The sequence below is a fragment of the Bufo bufo genome, chromosome 6, assembly GCF_905171765.1.
Source record: "Bufo bufo chromosome 6, aBufBuf1.1, whole genome shotgun sequence".
Classification (NCBI taxonomy): Eukaryota; Metazoa; Chordata; class Amphibia; order Anura; family Bufonidae; genus Bufo; species Bufo bufo.
Genome location: NC_053394.1, coordinates 94,778,732 through 94,798,275, shown reverse-complemented (window position 1 = coordinate 94,798,275; position 19,544 = coordinate 94,778,732). Strand labels below are relative to the sequence as shown.

General features: G+C 46.1%; 1 protein-coding gene across 4 annotated transcripts in view; it reads left to right on the top strand.

The window, feature by feature from the left end:
* Positions 1–19,544, top strand: part of FAM13C (family with sequence similarity 13 member C) — a 187,337-nt gene that overhangs the window by 110,029 nt on the left and 57,764 nt on the right. For all 4 annotated transcript variants that reach the window (XM_040438223.1, XM_040438222.1, XM_040438224.1 and 1 more), the window contains exon 5: positions 18,115–18,172. In XM_040438223.1, coding sequence (XP_040294157.1) covers positions 18,115–18,172 — 58 coding nt within the window. The remainder of the gene's footprint in view (positions 1–18,114; positions 18,173–19,544) is intronic.

Below are 19,544 nucleotides of genomic sequence, written 5' to 3'. Positions count from 1 at the left end.
CAGAAGGACGACTCTCAATCTCCTCATCCTCTTCTGCCCATCCACGCTGAACAGATGGAATAAACCTGCTATGGGTACTACCCTCTGTAGCGAGGCAACAGTCTCCTGCTCCTCCTCATCATCATCCAATTCGCGCTGAAAAGACGAAACGAGGGTGGTCTGGCTATCACCCTGTGTACGGTCTTCCCCCATTTCCACATCTACATACAAAGTGTCCGCCTTCATTGTGAGCAGCGAGCATTTCAGTAGACACAGAAGTGGGATGGTTACGCTGATAATGGCAGCATCGCCGCTCACCATCTGTGTTGATTCCTCAAAGTTGCGTAAAACCTCAGAGGTCAGACATCCATGCCCACTTGTTGCTTATAAAGAGTGGAAGCTGACTGGAAAGGCGACGACCATGTTGCAGCTGGTATTCCACTAATGCCCTCTGCTGCTCACAAAGCCTGGCCAACATGTGAAACGTGGAGTTCCAGCGCGTGCTCACGTCGCTCAACAGTCGGTGAGCTGGCAATTGCAAGCGCTGCTGCAGCGTTGCCAGACCGGGGGCAGCTGTAGATGACTTTCGGAAATGGGCATACACGCAGCACACCTTCACCAGTAGCTCAGGCAAATTGGGGTAGGTTTTGAGAAACCGCTGAACCACTAAGATAAACATGTGGGCTAGGCAGGGTATGTGTGTGAGCTTGCCGAGCTCCAAAGCCACCACCAAGTTGCAGCCATTATCAGATACAACCATGCCTGGTTGTAGGTTGAGTGGTGAGAGCCACAGCTCAGTCTGGTTCCTTATACCCTGCCACAGCTCTGCGGCAGCGTGCTGTTTGTCACCTAAGCAAATAAGTTTCAGCACGGCCTGTTGCCGCTTCCCCACTGCAGTGCTACACTGCTTCCAGCTACTGACTGATGGCTGACTGGTGCTGCAAGATGAGAATTCAGAGGTGGAAGTGGAGGAGGCGGAGGAGAAGTGGGGGTTGGAGCCACTAATGTAGGAGCCACTGAAGTAGGGCCCGCAATCCTTGGCGTCGGTAGCACCTGTGCCATCCCGGGGTACGACTCACTCCCGACCTCCACAATGTTCACCCAGTGTGTCGTCAGAGAAATGTAGCGTCCCTAGCCACAAGCACTTGTTCATGTGTGAGTCGTTAAGTCGACCTTCCCAATAACCTGGGTTGGTCATGGCACCGGTGATGTTACGGGACACATGCTGGTGTAAGGCAGGGACTGCACACCGGGCAAAATAGTGGCGGCTGGGGACTGAGTAACGAGGGACGGCCACCGCCTTCAGGCTGCGGAAAGCCTCTGTGTCCACAAGCCTAAATGGCAACATTTCCAGGGTCAACAATTTGGAAAGGTGCGCATTTAGTGCTATGGCCTGTGAGTGGGTGGCTGGGTATTTGCGCTTTCATTCCAAGGCCTGGGGTATGGACATCTGCACGCTGCGCTGGGACACAGAAGTGAATGTGCTAGCTGATGGTACTTGCGAAGGTCCAGGTGCATGGCGGGAGGCATCCGGGCCTGCGTCTTGGACAGGGGATTGGCCAGCACGTAACACAGTGGAAGGCGAGGCAGTGGTGTGACCCGCAGACACTGAGTGTGGACCCAGGCGTTCAGCCCACCTGTTAGGGTGATTTGATGCCTTGTGGCGGATCATGCTCTTGGTGAGGTTACTAATGTTTATGCCCCTGCTCATTTTGGTATTGTCACGGCCTATGGTTTGTTTAGTGACACTTTCCTTCACTTGTGGTTGCCCGTGGCAACGTGTGGTGTTCTGTGCATGTGGTGGCAGTGTCTCGGCCTTCTGGCTGATCCCCAGGACATGGTTGCCACGCATGCCGTTGCCGGCGGCAACGGGTGGAGTGTGTGCTTGTTTGTGCTTTTCCCCTTTTAGTAGCTTTTATCACTTGCCTGGTATTGGAAGGGTTAATTCCCTTCCTAGTGTGTGAACACTGGGTGTGTCTGTGTGTGGGTGTGGCTACTTGGGGCTATTTAGCTCCTGCTGGATGCCAGTAGCTGAGGGGTACTCCAGCCATGGTGTTTGCTAGAGTCATCCTCCTGGTATTATTCCACCTGTCCAGTGAGGGCCACCCTTGTGGTCATAAGTTATGTTTAGGCATTATTGTTCTTTTGTTATTATATGTCTAGTGGTGTCTCTATCTTTATTACAGCTTATGGTCCTGGGTTCCTGTGTGATGTGTGGTGTGTGCTGTGTCCATTTATGTTGTTGTGGACAGCAGCACTTGTGCATGGGTTCCAGGCTGTGTGTCTGTGGCAGGTAGGTGTGCTACTAGTTTTACTTACCTGCCTTTGCCATATGCTGTATTTGGTCCCCTTTCCTTTGCAGCCTGGCCAGTGAGACTCCTGTTCGTCCGTCTCTAGGAGGAACAGGTCGTCTTACCCTGCTCCTAGTCCAGGGCCATCCTGAGGGCTAGTAGGGATCTCAGGTTACGGAGTATGAGCCCTCCTACCATCAGAGTGGGCTCATACAGCTAGGAGTCAGGGTCAGAATTAGGTATGTGATAGGAGGTGACCTGCTCCCTGATTCCTGTCCTGGCCTAGCAGCTATCATTCATATTGACACCGCACGGCTGAGGGTTTCCCCCACCCTCAGCCGTGACAGGTATGGCACAGGTTGCAAATGACAATTCTTTTATCGTGAGCACTTTCCTCAAAAAAGCGCCAGACTGCAGAACACCTACTACCCCTTGGCAAGGGAGATTGCCGCAAGGGGGTGCCCCGGGGAACAGTTGTGGGCCTCTTTGGTGTGGCCCGCCTTCTCCCTTTTTCCACCCCACTGCCTCTTCCAGACTGTTGCAGTGCTGCTGATCCCTTCTCCTCTGTACTGCTGTCCTCGCTCGGCTTGCCACCTTCCCAAGTTGGGTCAGTGATTTCATTGTCCACCACCTCCTCTTCCACTTCCTCACTCTGGTCATCCTCCTGACTTGTTGACCTAACAAGAACCTCACTTATTGACAACTGTGTCTCATCCTCATCATGAACCTCTTGAGACACTAATTGCGGTTGACTTATTGGCAACTGTGTCTCATCATCATCATCCACCTCGTGAAACACTAAATGCCGTTCCCCACTGTTATCTTTTTTTGACTGTGGATGCTCAAGAGTTTGGGAATCAGGGCACAAGATCTCCTCATGTTCCTCTTCAAGCGGGCTTGGCGAGAGGGCCAAATCAAGGAATGGTGCTGAAAAGAGCTATTTGGAATATCCGAGTGTGGGATCACTTGTTTGCCAAGACTCTCCATGGTGGTAGGAAGGAGGATCAGGGTGAGGATTCTATTCATCAGACTCTTGGCTACTGAGACTGGACTTTGTGGAAGACAGGGTGGTGCTTAACCGACTGGAAGCATTATCTTCTGCAATCCAACCGACCACCTGGTCGCACTGGAGTGACGTTGAGAGTGGTGTCCTGCGCCGCCCTGCAAACTGGGACATGAAGCTAGGTATCGTGGATGAGTGTGTTTCTTGTGCTCTGGCAGCAGGCACAGTTTCACCGCGCCCTGGGCCACGGCCTCTGCGTGCACCATCAGCAGCACGGCCACTTCCCCGTCCCTTACTGCTCGCATTCCACATATTAAATGGTATATATGATTGAAAGTATGTCACGCATACAGTAGCGTAGGATTTGTAAGTGTATGCGGAAAAAAAATTGAGTGAATGTCACTGATATTTTGGATGGGCAAACGTTATATAGGAGATGTAGCGCAGATAATGTCGCTGCCACCAGCGGCGAAAAAAATTACACTGAATGTCACTGTCACTGATATTTCGGATGCAGTAACGTTATACTGGAGATGTAGCGCAGGTAATGTCGCTGCCACCAGCAGCAAAATTTTTGACTGAATGTCACCAATATTTAGGATTGGCAAACGTTATACAGGAGATGTAGCACAGGTAATATTGCGGCGGTTATGCAGCGGCCAAACAATTGCACGCAATTTTGCGAAGGTTGCGTTTAAAAATATATATTACTGCCAGATACAACAATAGTCCTTTAAAGGACTTTTGGGTCTCTAACACCAACCCTGCCTAACAAAAAAATAAAATTCAATTGAATCAATTCCCTACACTATCTGTCCCTTCTACAGCACAGCTGTCGTTGACTAACACTGAGCCGAACCACGGGTCATCGGGTGCTTTATAGCACCCGATGACGCGTTCTGGCCAGTCAATCACTGTAATGCCAGTAACTAACATGGCTACGGCATTACAGTAAGTGGCAGTACTTACCTGCACATTTATTGGCTGCGTAGCAGTCAACAAACGTGCAGGGAGGAGACTCGAGCATCGCGCTCGAACACATGCAGTATTTGCCCGAACATCGCAATATGCCGAGTATGCTCGATTAACACTAGTCAGCATCACTGCCCCTATACATGATTACACAAATAAAAATAGAATGGCAGTTACACTTGTGAACACATTGTATGGCTACAGTGCCGCCTGTCCACCACACGCAGAATACCTGCTGCTTCTTTTTCAGCCTGTATTCTGCCGTCAGCAGATAATAGATTTATCTGTTAATAGGCTTCAGGGAAGACGCAGATAATTTCAGTCCCTGTGGCTTCTTTGTTCTAGTTTCGATATCGCTGTTGCTCAGAACTGGAGTTATTGTGTAGGATTAGTATATAGGACTTCTGCTGTAAATGCAATTTCTTGAAATGGAGGGGGGAGGCGGGCTATCATGTCAGCATAATATTTGAAGGTAATGATTTTCCTGGTCGATATGCTCTTTCTAGGATCAGTTGATTGGTGTAAATGATCTACAGGACGTCTTGTTTATTGTAAATGTGCTTTTATGTTCTAGCCGCCGCCTGACAACTAGTCTTACTGCAGAAGTGAGATTTACTGTTCCTTATCAGTGAGGGATTGTCATACGCTCCACAGATTCATGACACATTGGCACTGGTTTCATCAGCTCTGTAAGTCTGTAATGTGGATGGTACCATTTGACTTTGCTCATCTTGGTAAATATTAAATGGATTGTCCCATTACCTATATGTTTTTTTTATTCTTTTAAATGGTACTGCTTTCTGATCGGTGGAAATTGAAGTTAGCTCCTTCTGTCAGACATGGGTGCTGCTCCACTCTCCTTGTTTCTGTTGCAGGTCTATTGCCCCTGACAATGTATTCTGATAGTTTTCACCTTATTCTTCAGTATTGCAAGGGTTAACCCTCCTTTGGTTCTGTGTGCAGCTGATTCTAATATGTTAATCAGCTCTGCTATATATGCTGTGCTGTTTCCGACCCACTGCATGATCAATAGGTTTATTAGCTTGCTAGGTCTTGCAAAGATGCTATAATCTGCCTGTGTACAAACTTTTGCGGGACTCCCGAATTCTGATTTCACTGCTTCTTGACCTGACTCACGCCTGATCACTGTACTAACCCTGAGCTGCCTTCCATGACCTTCGGACTTGTTTCATGAATTTGCAAGAACTCTGCCTGCCCCAACCTCAGCCCGTTACTGACTACGAGATTTGCCTAATGCCCCATTAGTCAGCTGTCACCCACACTGGCACTAATCCAGGAGGTATCAGCCTGGTCGCTCCTCTGCAACAAAGCCCAAATCACTGTATAGAGTTTAAAGGGTAAATACCAGGGTACTGCCAGGATAATGTCCTTACTGTAGGTTTAGCCCAAAGTCAAGCCGGTTGTTTGACAAAGTGGTTCCACACCACTGATCATTACAGAATGTTCTGTTTGGCTCTGTATCCTAGTCATTATGATGGGGCCAACATTGTTCACACATCAATTTGTAATTTCTGTTCCAATTTCTGTTGCACTTTGAAAAGCTTAACATGTTGCACCATTCTGTCAAGTAAAAAAAAACAAAAACGGGATTCGTTACAAAGCAGATCATTGCAGATAAAGAATTATAATTTCATTGAAGTGCCTCAGGTTATATGGGAGAATAGTCCCAAGGCCCCCATCATTCAATCACCATGACAGGTCACCAGTATATCATGTCTTAAGTTAGTTACCCTTTAATGACATTATATAGTACACGGTAATAATTATCCTAGTTTAATATAGACACAAATTAGCAAACCTCTGGTTAAGAAAGGTAAAGGGTAAGGTCTACATATTTGTTACCTACCGTATAACAGTCACAGGCTGGCTAAGGTGAAATCTGTATTGGCTGCGTGTTCCAATAATTCTATACAAAAACCCTATAACAGGGAAAAAAATAAGCAGGACTGAAACCTTGTACATAAAAAGTATTATATTCTTTATTGCAGCATATATAAATAAATAAGTAGACATAAATCATGTAAAATGGGGAAAAAATCTCCATCTAGATATGGAGCAATGTCCACAAACGCCATACTTAGTATGGATTCCAAAGGACCCACATAGCTCCCACAAAAGATGGAAATACATGTACATAACACAAAGGTAAGCCTGTACCAGTCCAAATAATATCAGGAGCCTCCTGACGAAGCCAAGGTGAAACGCACATTGAGGTGTGTTCTTGGACCTCTTCCCCCACACTCCCTCAAACATGTCCACAGGTTAGTTATTGTCCTGACCTCTGTTTTTGTCATATTTATTTGTGTCCCCCCCCCCCTTATGTTTCTCCAGGTCCTACAATGACTTAGGGGTGGTCAACCCTTTGAGTGGGTATGTTACTTCATCCCCCTCCGTAGCATTAGGTTTGCTATGTAGATCTGATATCATTATTTCCTGATTTGCACAGGTTTGCCTATTTTTGTGTTATGTACATCTTTTGTGGGAGCTATGTGGGTGCTTTGGGATCCATACTCAGCACAGCGTTTGTGGACATTGCTCAATATCTAGATGTTTTTTCCCTCATTTTACATGATTTATGTCTATATATTTATATATGCTGCAATAAAGAATATAATACTTTTTATATACAAGGTTTTGAGTCCTCCTTTTTTCCCTGTTATAGAGATTTTGTATAGGTTGTTGTTCAATTAGAGCGGGCTGTGTAATATTGTTTTTTGAGGCTTATTTTTTTTTTTTTTTTCGTGTTACAATAATACTGCCGAAGGTACAATGCTGCTGAATATTATAATGCTATGTATTGCATAGAATGGGGACCAAATTATAAAGGCAATCTAGAGGTAGAACTGCAGAATGAACACTTAAGTACTTACCTTCATTGTGAATTCCAAGAATGAACTATATTTATATTTTAAAACCATTTTCAGCTCAGTGTCAGTCTATACTTTTAGGATAGTAGTCCGCACAAGTGCTGTCAGTCCAACAAAATAGTAATCTGAGTAGTGGTCCCTTTTTCAACTTAGAAATAGCTTTGGGAGGTTCTGACTTTAATTGAAGTGGTGGTATATGGAGACTTATTTTCAGGCAGTGGTCCAACGACGAGACTCATTCATAGACGGGGCTTGTCCCCCTGAACTGCGCCTAAGACCCCTCATCAGGACCCTGCTCTGTACTGATGAGGGTCAAGAACCCTGGAACAGTGCTGTCTGTAGATGATTCTCTGGTTTGGCTGGTATGAGCTAAGCAACCTACAAATGAATGAGAACATACAAACTATGGGGGTCATTTATTAAGACCAGCGTTTTAGACACCAGTCTTAATAAGCCCCTCCGCTGGCGGGGGATCGCTGAAGTTATGTAGAGGCTCTGGCCTCTACATAACTTCGGCGTATCCACTGCCAATTCTAAATGTAAGACAGCTTCCTTGCTGTCTTACATTTAGACCATTTTCTACGTAGGGGAACAGCCTGGAGGATCCGTCCTACCCAGGGCCAGTTTTAGCCAAAATGTGGCGCTGGGCAAAATCAAAAGTGGGGTCCCAAATCTTGTAATAATGTGCTAAAAGCACAGTCCGACGTCCAACACCTGACACCCCCGCCGATCAGCTGTTTGAGCAGAAGACGCTTTCTGTCCATGCTGCTGTCCCATAGACATACAGCAGTGAGCAGGAAGAGAGAAAAGAGACGGCACGTGCGCACAGCGCACGCCGTCTCCTCAAACAGCTGATCGTCAGGGGTGCCGGGTGCCCTTACAGTAGTAATATAAACCATAATGTTCCCAGTGGCTCTAATGTCCCCCTGTAGTGCTCCCCACTAGTTCTAATATATAATGCTCCCCCCATAGTGCCAATATATATGTATATAATGTTCCCCCGTAGTGCCAGTATATAATGCTCCTCCATTCCTCCCCAGTAGTACAAGGTATATACACTGCTCAAAAAAATAAAGGGAACACAAAAATAACACATCCTAGATCTGAATTAATTAAATATTCTTCTGAAATACTTTGTTCTTTACATAGTTGAATGTGCTGACAACAAAATCACACAAAAATTAAAAATGGAAATCACATTTTTCAACCCATGGAGGTCTGGATTTGGAGTCACACTCAAAATTAAAGTGGAAAAACACACTACAGGCTGATCCAACTTTGATGTACTGTCCTTAAAACAAGTCAAAATGAGGCTCAGTAGTGTGTGTGGCCTCCACGTGCCTGTATGACCTCCCTACAATGCCTGTGCATGCTCCTGATGAGGTGGCGGACGGTCTCCTGAGGGATCTCCTCCCAGACCTGGACTAAAGCATCTGTCAACTCCTGGACAGTCTGTGGTGCAACGTCACGTTGGTGGATAGAGCGAGACATGATGTCCCAGATGTGCTCAATTGGATTCAGGTCTGGGGAACGGGCGGGCCAGTCCATAGCATCAATGCCTTCGTCTTGCAGGAACTGCTGACACACTCTAGCCACATGAGGTCTAGCATTGTCTTGCATTAGGAGGAACCCAGGGCCAACCGCACCAGCATATGGTCTCACAAGGGGTCTGAGGATCTCATCTTGGTACATAATGGCAGTCAGGCTACCTCTGGCGAGCACATGGAGGGCTGTGCGGCCCTCCAAAGAAATGCCACCCCACACCATTACTGACCCAATGCCAAACCGGTCATGCTGGAGGATGTTGCAGGCAGCAGAACGTTCTCCACGGCGTCTCAAGACTGTCACGTCTGTCACATGTGCTCAGTGTGAACCTGCTTTCATCTGTGAAGAGCACAGGGCGCCAGTGGCGAATTTGCCAATCTTGGTGTTCTCTGGCAAATGCCAAACGTCCTGCACGGTGTTGGGCTGTAAGCACAACCCCCACCTGTGGACGTCGGGCCCTCATATGACCCTCATGGAGTCTGTTTCTAACCGTTTGAGCAGACACATGCACATTTGTGGCCTGCTGGAGGTCATTTTGCAGGGCTCTGGCAGTGCTCCTCTTGTTCCTCCTTGCACAAAGGCGGAGGTAGCGGTCCTGCTGCTGGGTTGTTGCCCTCCTACGGCTTCCTCCACGTCTCCTGATGTACTGGCCTGTCTCCTGGTAGCGCCTCCATGCTCTGGACACTACGCTGACAAGACACAGCAAACCTTCTTGCCACAGCTCGCATTGATGTGCCATCCTGGATAAGCTGCACTACCTGATCCACTTGTGTGGGTTGTAGACTCCGTCTCATGCTACCACTAGAGTGAAAGCACCGCCAGCATTCAAAAGTGACCAAAACATCAGCCAGGAAGCATAGGAACTGAGAAGTGGTCTGTGGTCACCACCTGCAGAACCACTCCTTTATTGTGGGTTTCTTGCTAATTGCCTATAATTTCCACCTGTTGTCTATCCCATTTGCACAACAGCATGTGAAATTGATTGTCACTCAGTGTTGCTTCCTAAGTGGACAGTTTGATTTCACAGAAGTGTGATTGACTTGGAGTTACATTGTGTTGTTTAAGTGTTCCCTTTATTTTTTTGAGCAGTGTATAAGGATCTCCTTCCCCCCTTCCCTGGTGCTCCCAGCAGTGCGGACATTTAGTATAAAAAAACACCTGCCTCCCATTTTCCCCTCCGCTGTCTGTGATGCAGACCACAGTTTTATCTGTGGCTGGTGTTGCTGCGTCCTGATGCATCCAGTCCCAATGACATCACCACTCCTGCTCTGGTTCTCACGCGGTCATGTCATGCGAGACCCAGCGCAGGAGGTCACGTTGATGTCATTGCGGCTTCTTGTGCTGTTCTAATGCCTCACAGGCTTAAGGCCCAGCATATCCAGGGTGGTGTTATGTACCCTGATATTACATAATAATGGCCTGGACATGCTGAGAGTTGTAGTTATCTGTTTTACCTCCTCTTGTAATGTACTCTGATATTACATAACAGGAAGTATAAGAGGAGAGGACTACAACTCCCAGCACTTCCCTGGCACTTACATTGAATCCTTCACTTCTTCCCATGCATCACTGGTCTTCTTCTTCTTCCTCTTCCTCTTCCTTTTCCTTTTCCTCTTCCTCTTCCTCTTCCTCTTCCTCCTCCTCCTCCTCCTCCTCCTCCTCCTCCTCCTCCTCCTCCTCCTCCTCTTCCTCTTCCTTCTCCTCCTTCTCCTCCTCCTCCTCCTCCTCCTTCTTCTCCTCACGGCAGGTCCTACAGCTCCAGTAGAAGAGTGTTGCTGGTGTCTGGAGCTGTCTGTTTGCAGAGCAGCACTGGTAATGACTTGTGTTATGTGTACAGGGAGGGGGCCTTACACTGCATTGGAAAATGCAGCTTTTCAGCTGTCCGCCCGTCCAAGGGACGTTCAGCTGAACAGCAGCACTGAAGCAGGGGGCCCCGGGCAATTGCCCAGTTTGCTCCCCCTAACGCTGGCCTTGGTGCTACCGCTAGTGCACCGTGCCGCCGGAAGTCCACGCCGGCCCTATTCACTGTAATGGGGGCGAGCCGGAGGTCTGGCCGCAGCACGGCAAACATGCCGAGGAGTGGCCGGAATAAAACTACAGCATGCTGCGGTTTTTGTCCGGCCACCTCTCGCCATGTTTGCCCTGCTGTGAATGGGGCCGGAGCGGACTTCCGGTAGCACTGATCCGGCAGGTTGTTCCCTGCCGGAAAAGGCTACCGCAAGTGTGAAAGTAGCCTAAGTGCCCTGTATTAACTTTCTCTACATGATAAATGCCACTTGCTGAAGTGACACAACCCCTTTAAGGCTTTATAGGAGCTCTTCACTTTTTATTACACTAAACACACAGTCAATCACCACTATCAACAAATGTGTTGACATAAAACAGCATGTGACTGAGCTCCAGCAAATAAGCCTGGTATCTGTGGAGATCTGTGCTTGACTCCTGTGTTAAGTCACCGGCTGCACTCCGCTCCGCTGATGAAGAGCTCTTCTCCTAGAATACCGTACATCATCACAGGTGACCCATAGAACTTTTATATACTGCTCATCTCCTGCACAGAGTTATGTCTTTTATGCTTCAAGAGTATTACTAGATTATTATTATACCTGCGATATTACTAGTCTTACAGGTAGGCTGTAGGTGTATCATTTGTATACATACTTTAACCCACTGTATATACATGTATGTATCTTGCATCTTAAGATATTCAGCTGCACACAGACATGTGGACCCATTAAACTCAGTAGGTCAATCCACATTCCATTCAGAGAAACTCGCTGAATCCTGTTTTTGTCCTTTTTTAGACTATATGATATATATATATAATGCAGCAATACTGGAGCTGACAATGTGTAAAAATGGTGCCTGCAATCTGAACCCTGACCCACAAGTCAAAGAAATAAGTTCTACAGAAATTCACAGCACTCAAACCGCAATACTGGAAAACTGTTAATTTATTTTCAAGTGTCCAACAATATGCGACGTTTCAGCTCCCACCTGGAGCTTTTTTTTTATGATTGAGCTAAATCGTCTCATGTTTATGGACACTTGAAAATAAACGGTTTACCAGTATTGGGATTGGAGTGCTGTGATCTCTTGTAGAAGAAAAATAAATAAATAAATATATATATATATAAATATTGTGGGGACTCGCTCTGGTAGACAGGATTAGCGGACGCAGTAGAAAGGCAACAAGTTCTTTGGATCAAACAGTTCAGTGTTTTATTCACACTTTAGACAAGTGACATAACAAGCCGTCATATTCAAACAAAAAGTCAGCTTGCGGTGTTGGTGGTAATTCACACCATGTGGCAATTCTGCCTCAAAGAGTCCTTGCTCATAGCAGCACCAACCTGTGTTCATGCCAAACAGGTAGCAAGCCTTCATCCAGACACAAGACTCCCAGATCCCAACACAGAGACATGGCTTCTGAGCCCAGCTGCCTATTTAAGGACAGCCAGGTGCTGCCAAAACCAGTAAATCAGCCCAGCAGCACATGCTGGGAGGAAAATACCTGTTTTCCCAGACTAAACCTCTCACTGTGTCACAATTTTATATGTGTGTATATAGACCCTACAGGAAAACTTCCTGGTGTGCCGATGACTACCAGCCAAGTGATCTCATGCTCCCAGATTGAATTAACACTGGGAGCATCAAATATTATTTATGTACCTGCCCAGCGGACACAGTTGACCTCCCGACTCCTTAATACAACTGTATTTCCATCCTGAGACAAATGGAGTAACAGGACAGAACATGGCAGCTGATATTGGCCACCACAGAGGGGCAGCTTCTGGGGAGGTATTTTGTGCTGCACTGTGTGGTTTTGCTGGGGCAGTATATTGTGCTGGTATTATATGGTATTCCTTACTCTGCCAACTTGTGTTGGCCTGCCTTCTGCGAATTTGCACCCGCCTACAACATGAGGCCGCTTTTCGTTTTTCCCAGTCTGCCCTTGATGATAGGCACTCTCTGTCAGTGGCATTATTTCATTATTTTACATACTATGACTGTAATGCACTCTCTGGCTGATCAGCAGCAAACATATCTGAGAAATGTAAGCACGTAGCGGGCTGTAATAAGGTGACTGCCCCCATAGCGTTATATAAGTTTGTAATATATTATTATTATTATTTATTATTAAAGCGCCATTCATTCCATAGCGCTGTACATATGAGAAGAGGTATACATACATAATACAGACAATTGCACTAATATATCACTTCAGCCTGTGAATAGTCATGTAGGTGGTCCCCATCTCAGGAGCAGTCATGCAGTTCTGGCCAAGGGGAGCCTACCTCCCTTCACTGTGCATGTGCTGGAGCTGGCTTGCAAGCCAGGACTGTATGAATGTTCCTGAGATGAGGATAGCCCACATGACTATTCAGAGGCAGCGCATACCATCTGATAACAATTTTTTTTATTCCTTTTTTACTCTTACGATTTAACCACCTCCGGACCGCCTAACGCAGGATCGCGTTCCGGAGGTGGCAGCCCTGCGCAGAGTCACGCATATATGCGTCATCTCGCGAGACGCGAGATGCAAGATTTCCTGTGAACGCGCGCACACAGGCGCGCGCGCTCACAGGAACGGAAGGTAAAAGAGTTGATCTCCAGCCTGCCAGCGGCGATCGTTCGCTGGCAGGCTGGAGATGTGTTTTTTTTAACCCCTAACAGGTATATTAGACGCTGTTATGATAACAGCGTCTAATATACCTGCTACCTGGTCCTCTGGTGGTCCCCTTTGTTTGGATCGACCACCAGAGGACACAGGTAGCTCAGTAAAGTAGCACCAAGCACCACTACACTACACTACACCCCCCCGTCACTTATTAACCCCTTATTAGCCCCCGATCACCCCATATAGACTCCCTGATCACCCCCCTGTCATTGATTACCCCCCTGTCATTGATCAACCCCCTGTAAAGCTCCATTCAGACGTCCGCATGATTTTTACGGATCCACTGATAGATGGATTGGATCCGCAAAACGCATCCGGACTTCTGAATGAAGCCTTACAGGGGCGTGATCAATGACTGTGGTGATCACCCCATATAGACTCCCTGATCACCCCCCTGTCATTGATTACCCCCCTGTCATTGATTACCCCCCTGTAAAGCTCCATTCAGATGTCCGCATGATTTTTACGGATCCACTGATAGATGGATCGGATCCGCAAAACGCATCCAGACGTCTGAATGAAGCCTTACAGGGGCATGATCAATGACTGTGGTGATCACCCCATATAGACTCCCTGATCATCCCCCTGTCATTGATTACCCCCCTGTAAAGCTCCATTCAGACGTCCGCATGATTTTTACGGATCCACTGATAGATGGATCGGATCCGCAAAATGCATCCGGACGTCTGAATGAAGCCTTACAGGGGCGTGATCAATGACTGTGGTGATCACCCCATATAGACTCCCTGATCACCCCCCTGTCATTGATTACCCCCCTGTCATTGATTACCCCCCTGTAAAGCTCCATTCAGACGTCCGCATGATTTTTACGGATCCACTGATAGATGGATCAGATCCGCAAAACGCATCCGGACGTCTGAATGAAGCCTTACAGGGGCGTGATCAATGACTGTGGTGATCACCCCATATAGACTCCCTGATCACCCCCCTGTCATTGATTACCCCCCTGTAAAGCTCCATTCAGACGTCCGCATGATTTTTACGGATCCACTGATAGATGGATCGGATCCGCAAAACGCATCCGGACGTCTGAATGAAGCCTTAGAGGGGCATGATCAATGACTGTGGTGATCACCCCATATAGACTCCCTGATCACCCCCCTGTCATTGATTACACCCCTGTCATTGATAACCCCCCTGTAAAGCTCCATTCAGACGTCCGCATGATTTTTACGGATCCACTGATAGATGGATCGGATCCGCAAAACGCATCCGGACGTCTGAATGAAGCCTTACAGGGGCATGATCAATGACTGTGGTGATCACCCCATATAGACTCCCTGATCACCCCCCTGTCATTGATCACCCCCCTGTCATTGATCACCCCCCCTGTCATTGATCACCCCCCTGTCATTGATCACCCTCTGTAAGGCTCCATTCAGAAATTTTTTTGGCCCAAGTTAGCGGAATTATTATTTTTTTTTCTTACAAAGTCTCATATTCCACTAACTTGTGTCAAAAAATAAAATCTCACATGAACTCACCATACCCCTCACGGAAACCAAATGCGTAAAATTTTTTAGACATTTATATTCCAGACTTCTTCTCACGCTTTAGGGCCCCTAGAATGCCAGGGCAGTATAAATACCCCACATGTGACCCCATTTCGGAAAGAAGACACCCCCAGGTATTCCGTGAGGGGCATATTGAGTCCATGAAAGATTGAAATTTTTGTCCCAAGTTAGCGGAACGGGAGACTTTGTGAGAAAAAAATATCAATTTCCGCTAACTTGTGCCAAAAAAAAAAAATTTCTATGAACTCGCCATGCCCCTCATTGAATACCTTGGGGTGTCTTCTTTCCAAAATGGGGTCACATGTGGGGTATTTATACTGCCCTGGCATTCTAGGGGCCCCAAAGCGTGAGAAGAAGTCTGGTATCCAAATGTCTAAAAATGCCCTCCTAAAAGGAATTTGGGCACCTTTGCGCATCTAGGCTGCAAAAAAGTGTCACACATCTGGTATCGCCGTACTCAGGAGAAGTTGGGGAATGTGTTTTGGGGTGTCATTTTACATATACCCATGCTGGGTGAGAGAAATATCTTGGTCAAATGCCAACTTTGTATAAAAAAATGGGAAAAGTTGTCTTTTGCCAAGATATTTCTCTCACCCAGCAGGGGTATATGTAAAATGACACCCCAAAACACATTCCCCAACTTCTCCTGAATACGGCGATACCACATGTGTGACACTTTTTTGCAGCCTAGGTGGGCAAAGGGGCCCATATTCCAAAGAGCACCTTTAGGATTTCACAGGTCATTTACCTACTTACCACACATTAGGGCCCCTGGAAAATGCCAGGGCAGTATAACTACCCCACAAGTGACCCCATTTTGGAAAGAAGACACCCCAAGGTATTCCGTGAGGGGCATGGCGAGTTCCTAGAATTTTTTATTTTTTGTCACAAGTTAGTGGAAAATGCTGATTTTGTATGAAAAAAAAAAAAAAAAAAAGTCTCATATTCCACTAACTTGTGACAAAAAATAAAAACTTCCATGAACTCACTATGCCCATCAGCGAATACCTTGGGGTCTCTTCTTTCCAAAATGGGGTCACTTGTGGGGTAGTTATACTGCCCTGGCATTCTAGGGGCCCAAATGTGTGGTAAGGAGTTTGAAATCAAATTCTGTAAAAAATGACCTGTGAAATCCGAAAGGTGCTCTTTGGAATATGGGCCCCTTTGCCCACCTAGGCTGCAAAAAAGTGTCACACATCTGGTATCTCCGTACTCAGGAGAAGGTGGGGAATGTGTTTTGGGGTGTCATTTTACATATACCCCTGCTGGGTGAGAGAAATATCTTGGCAAAAGACAACTTTTCCCATTTTTTTATACAAAGTTGGCATTTGACCAAGATATTTATCTCACCCAGCATGGGTATATGTAAAAAGACACCCCAAAACACATTCCTCAACTTCTCCTGAATACAGAGATACCAGATGTGTGACACTTTTTTGCAGCCTAGGTGGGCAAAGGGGCCCATATTCCAAAGAGCACCTTTCGGATTTCACAGGTCATTTTTTACAGAATTTGATTTCAAACTCCTTACCACACATTTGGGCCCCTAGAATGCCAGGGCAGTATAACTACCCCACAAGTGACCCCATTTTGGAAAGAAGAGACCCCAAGGTATTTCGTGATGGGCATAGTGAGTTCATAGAAGTTTTTATTTTTTTGTCACAAGTTAGTGGAATATGAGACTTTGTATGAAAAAAAAAAAAAGAAAAAAAAATCATCATTTTCCGCTAACTTGTGACAAAAAATAAAAAGTTCTATGAACTCACTATGCCCATCATCGAATACCTTAGGGTGTGTACTTTCCGAAATGGGGTCATTTGTGGGGTGTTTGTACTGTCTGGGCATTGTAGAACCTCAGGAAACATGATGGGTGCTCAGAAAGTCAGAGCTGCTTCAAAAAGCGGAAATTCACATTTTTGTACCATAGTTTGTAAACGCTATAACTTTTACCCAAACCATTTTTTTTTTACCCAAACATTTTTTTTTTATCAAAGACATGTAGAACAATAAATTTAGAGCAAAATTTATATATGGATGTCGTTTTTTTTGCAAAATTTTACAACTGAAAGTGAAAAATGTCATTTTTTTGCAAAAAAATCGTTAAATTTCGATTAATAACAAAAAAAGTAAAAATGTCAGCAGCAATGAAATACCACCAAATGAAAGCTCTATTAGTGAGAAGAAAAGGAGGTAAAATTCATTTGGGTGGTAAGTTGCATGACCGAGCAATAAACGGTGAAAGTAGTGTAGGTCAGAAGTGTAAAAAGTGGCCTGGTCTTTCAGGGTGTTTAAGCACTGGGGGCTGAGGTGGTTAAAGAGAGACACCTCTACAAACCTTTTACAATGTTGTGGTGCCAGTTTAGGATCTTGGTATGTGATCACAGGGTCCCTGTAAGATTTAAATCTGTATGTCTCATTAGAAGTTCCTTTTAGGGCACCAAGAGCAGTAGACAATTAATGTTAGTGTATGCACAGTCACAAATCGTCTCCAAACGATTGCTGAAAAAAGGGATGATTAGTGGAACTAGTCAGAATTTGTGTGCAGAGCAACTCACAGATCTCAGACAGACTTAATTGTCCTATGAAAATATTTGTCCTATAAAATATTCTACATTTTTTAAACCAGCACCTGGATCTGAATACTTTTGTAATTGCATGTAATTAAATATTTAGTATAGCCAGTGAGTTATTCCATGAAATCTATCTGTATGGCGCCACCTGCTGTTTGCTTTTTTTGTTGTTGTAATTTCTGTCCTTCTCACGGAGATGGAAGCACAGCTGCAGCAGAAAGCGCATGCCCCCTAAATTGCCAGCTTGAAATAAAGCTAGCAGAGCAATGAATGAGGAGATCTCTGGATCCATGTGAGGTACAAGGCTGGTTCTATGATTGTTTAAAAGAGACTATCCTGCATCCTATGATGTCTAATTGTCATATTTCTACATTCATCATGTGGGATAACCTCTTTAAGGGAAGTTTAGGATCTCTGGAAACTGTCAAAGTTGATTTTAGGTTTTTTTTATCTTTTGAATTTTTCACCCTAAAATTCCTGCCCCTGAAATACACCGGAGTGGCCGTGATCTTGGTACGTGTTCTTTCGATCTGGCAGAATGATTTCATATTTAGACAAGTGACTGATTCCTGTATTAACCCTGTAGCTTATCACTTTCATGATAACATCTAGGACATTATATTTATCTTGGATCCTTTTTTGTTTTTCAGAAACAGTCCCATAATGCGGATTCAGGACTTTGCAGAGCAGCTGCAGCACGCCGGTGAGGTAAGGACTGTGTGTAACCTAACCCTACAGCCCCCATCTCCATGGTGAGATGAAACCTTAGGGTGCCATACATTATCCCTTTAGATTTCACTGACTGTGGCCATTACGTTGTCACGAGAAGGGGAATAGGGAAGGTGCAAACTGACTCCACCCACTCCTCTGTCCCTGCCTACTTACCCATCCTAGGCAGCGGAGCGCAACTGGGCGGCGATCCCTAGCCTGCGTAAGTGCGGAAAGACAAACAAAGAGAGGTCGAACTAGCAAGGTCAAAACAAGGAGGAGCAAGTATAACACAGGGAGCAAGTGAGGACAGGTCAAAGTCAAGCCGAAGTCAAATACCAGGAGATGCAAAAGTACAATAGGAGCAAGCAAGAGACGAAGTCAAGTAACAGGCCGAAATACAAATAGCGAGTAAAATGCCAATGGAATATACACAAGGTATAGGACCTTAATCACAGGCAACCTGTGGCCAGCAGGCTGCCTGTTAAATAGAGGAGAGGGGAGTCATGTGGCGTGGCCAGCGTCACATGACTCATCCCCCTGCATCTGCTTAGCGCCGAGTGCTCAGTTCGGCACTCAGACTTTTCGCCGAAACTGTGGGATTGGAGGTTGCTGACCACGCAAGGGAGGCGTGCGCAGCCGGGTCCTCTCCGCCCCCGTTGCCCTGGAGACGACGCAGCGCATGTTTCTGCTCTGAAGTTATTGCAGGGCTCCGGCGGCACCGAAGGGAAGGAGCGCGAAGCCGGCGCCCTGTGACATACATATTATTTCTATCACAGAGTGACCTAGTGGTGCTTCCCATAGAGACTGGAGAGTGACCGATGCCCCAGTAGTTTATTTTCAGGATAATTCCTGTTATATTGGAGACTTCTCAGGAAGCAGCTCAGATAATTTCCCAGCAGTGGATAGAAATAACGGTTTTGCCATGATTAATATTTAGGTGTGCTGTGCTGTCATCTCTGGTAAGACTTTGGGTATCCTTGCAGGGCTGTTTTTGTTGCATTTACTCTGGCTGATATCTAAAGGCTTCCGAAATGTAAAGCTGCTGATGATCCTCCATAGCTGCTCTTTCAGTAAGCGGCGCTCCATTAGGCCTACGTGTCACACATTGTCTTGGCGGTGACACATTGCACATGCTACGTTGCAGGTTCTTTCCATATTGCCGGGAGATATGTGGACAGGTCACCAAGCAGCTATTGAGTTTGGCCTCTTTCACACGACCTGGTCTGTGATGATATCCGTGACAAGGTGGTCAGAGTTTTAACTGTAAAGATGTCCATGAAGGATCCATGCTTGGTCCATGTGTCCGTTTTTTGCCCTCCGTGTTTCATCAGTATTCCACGGACACTGCTAACCTGTAATTGAGTTTCCA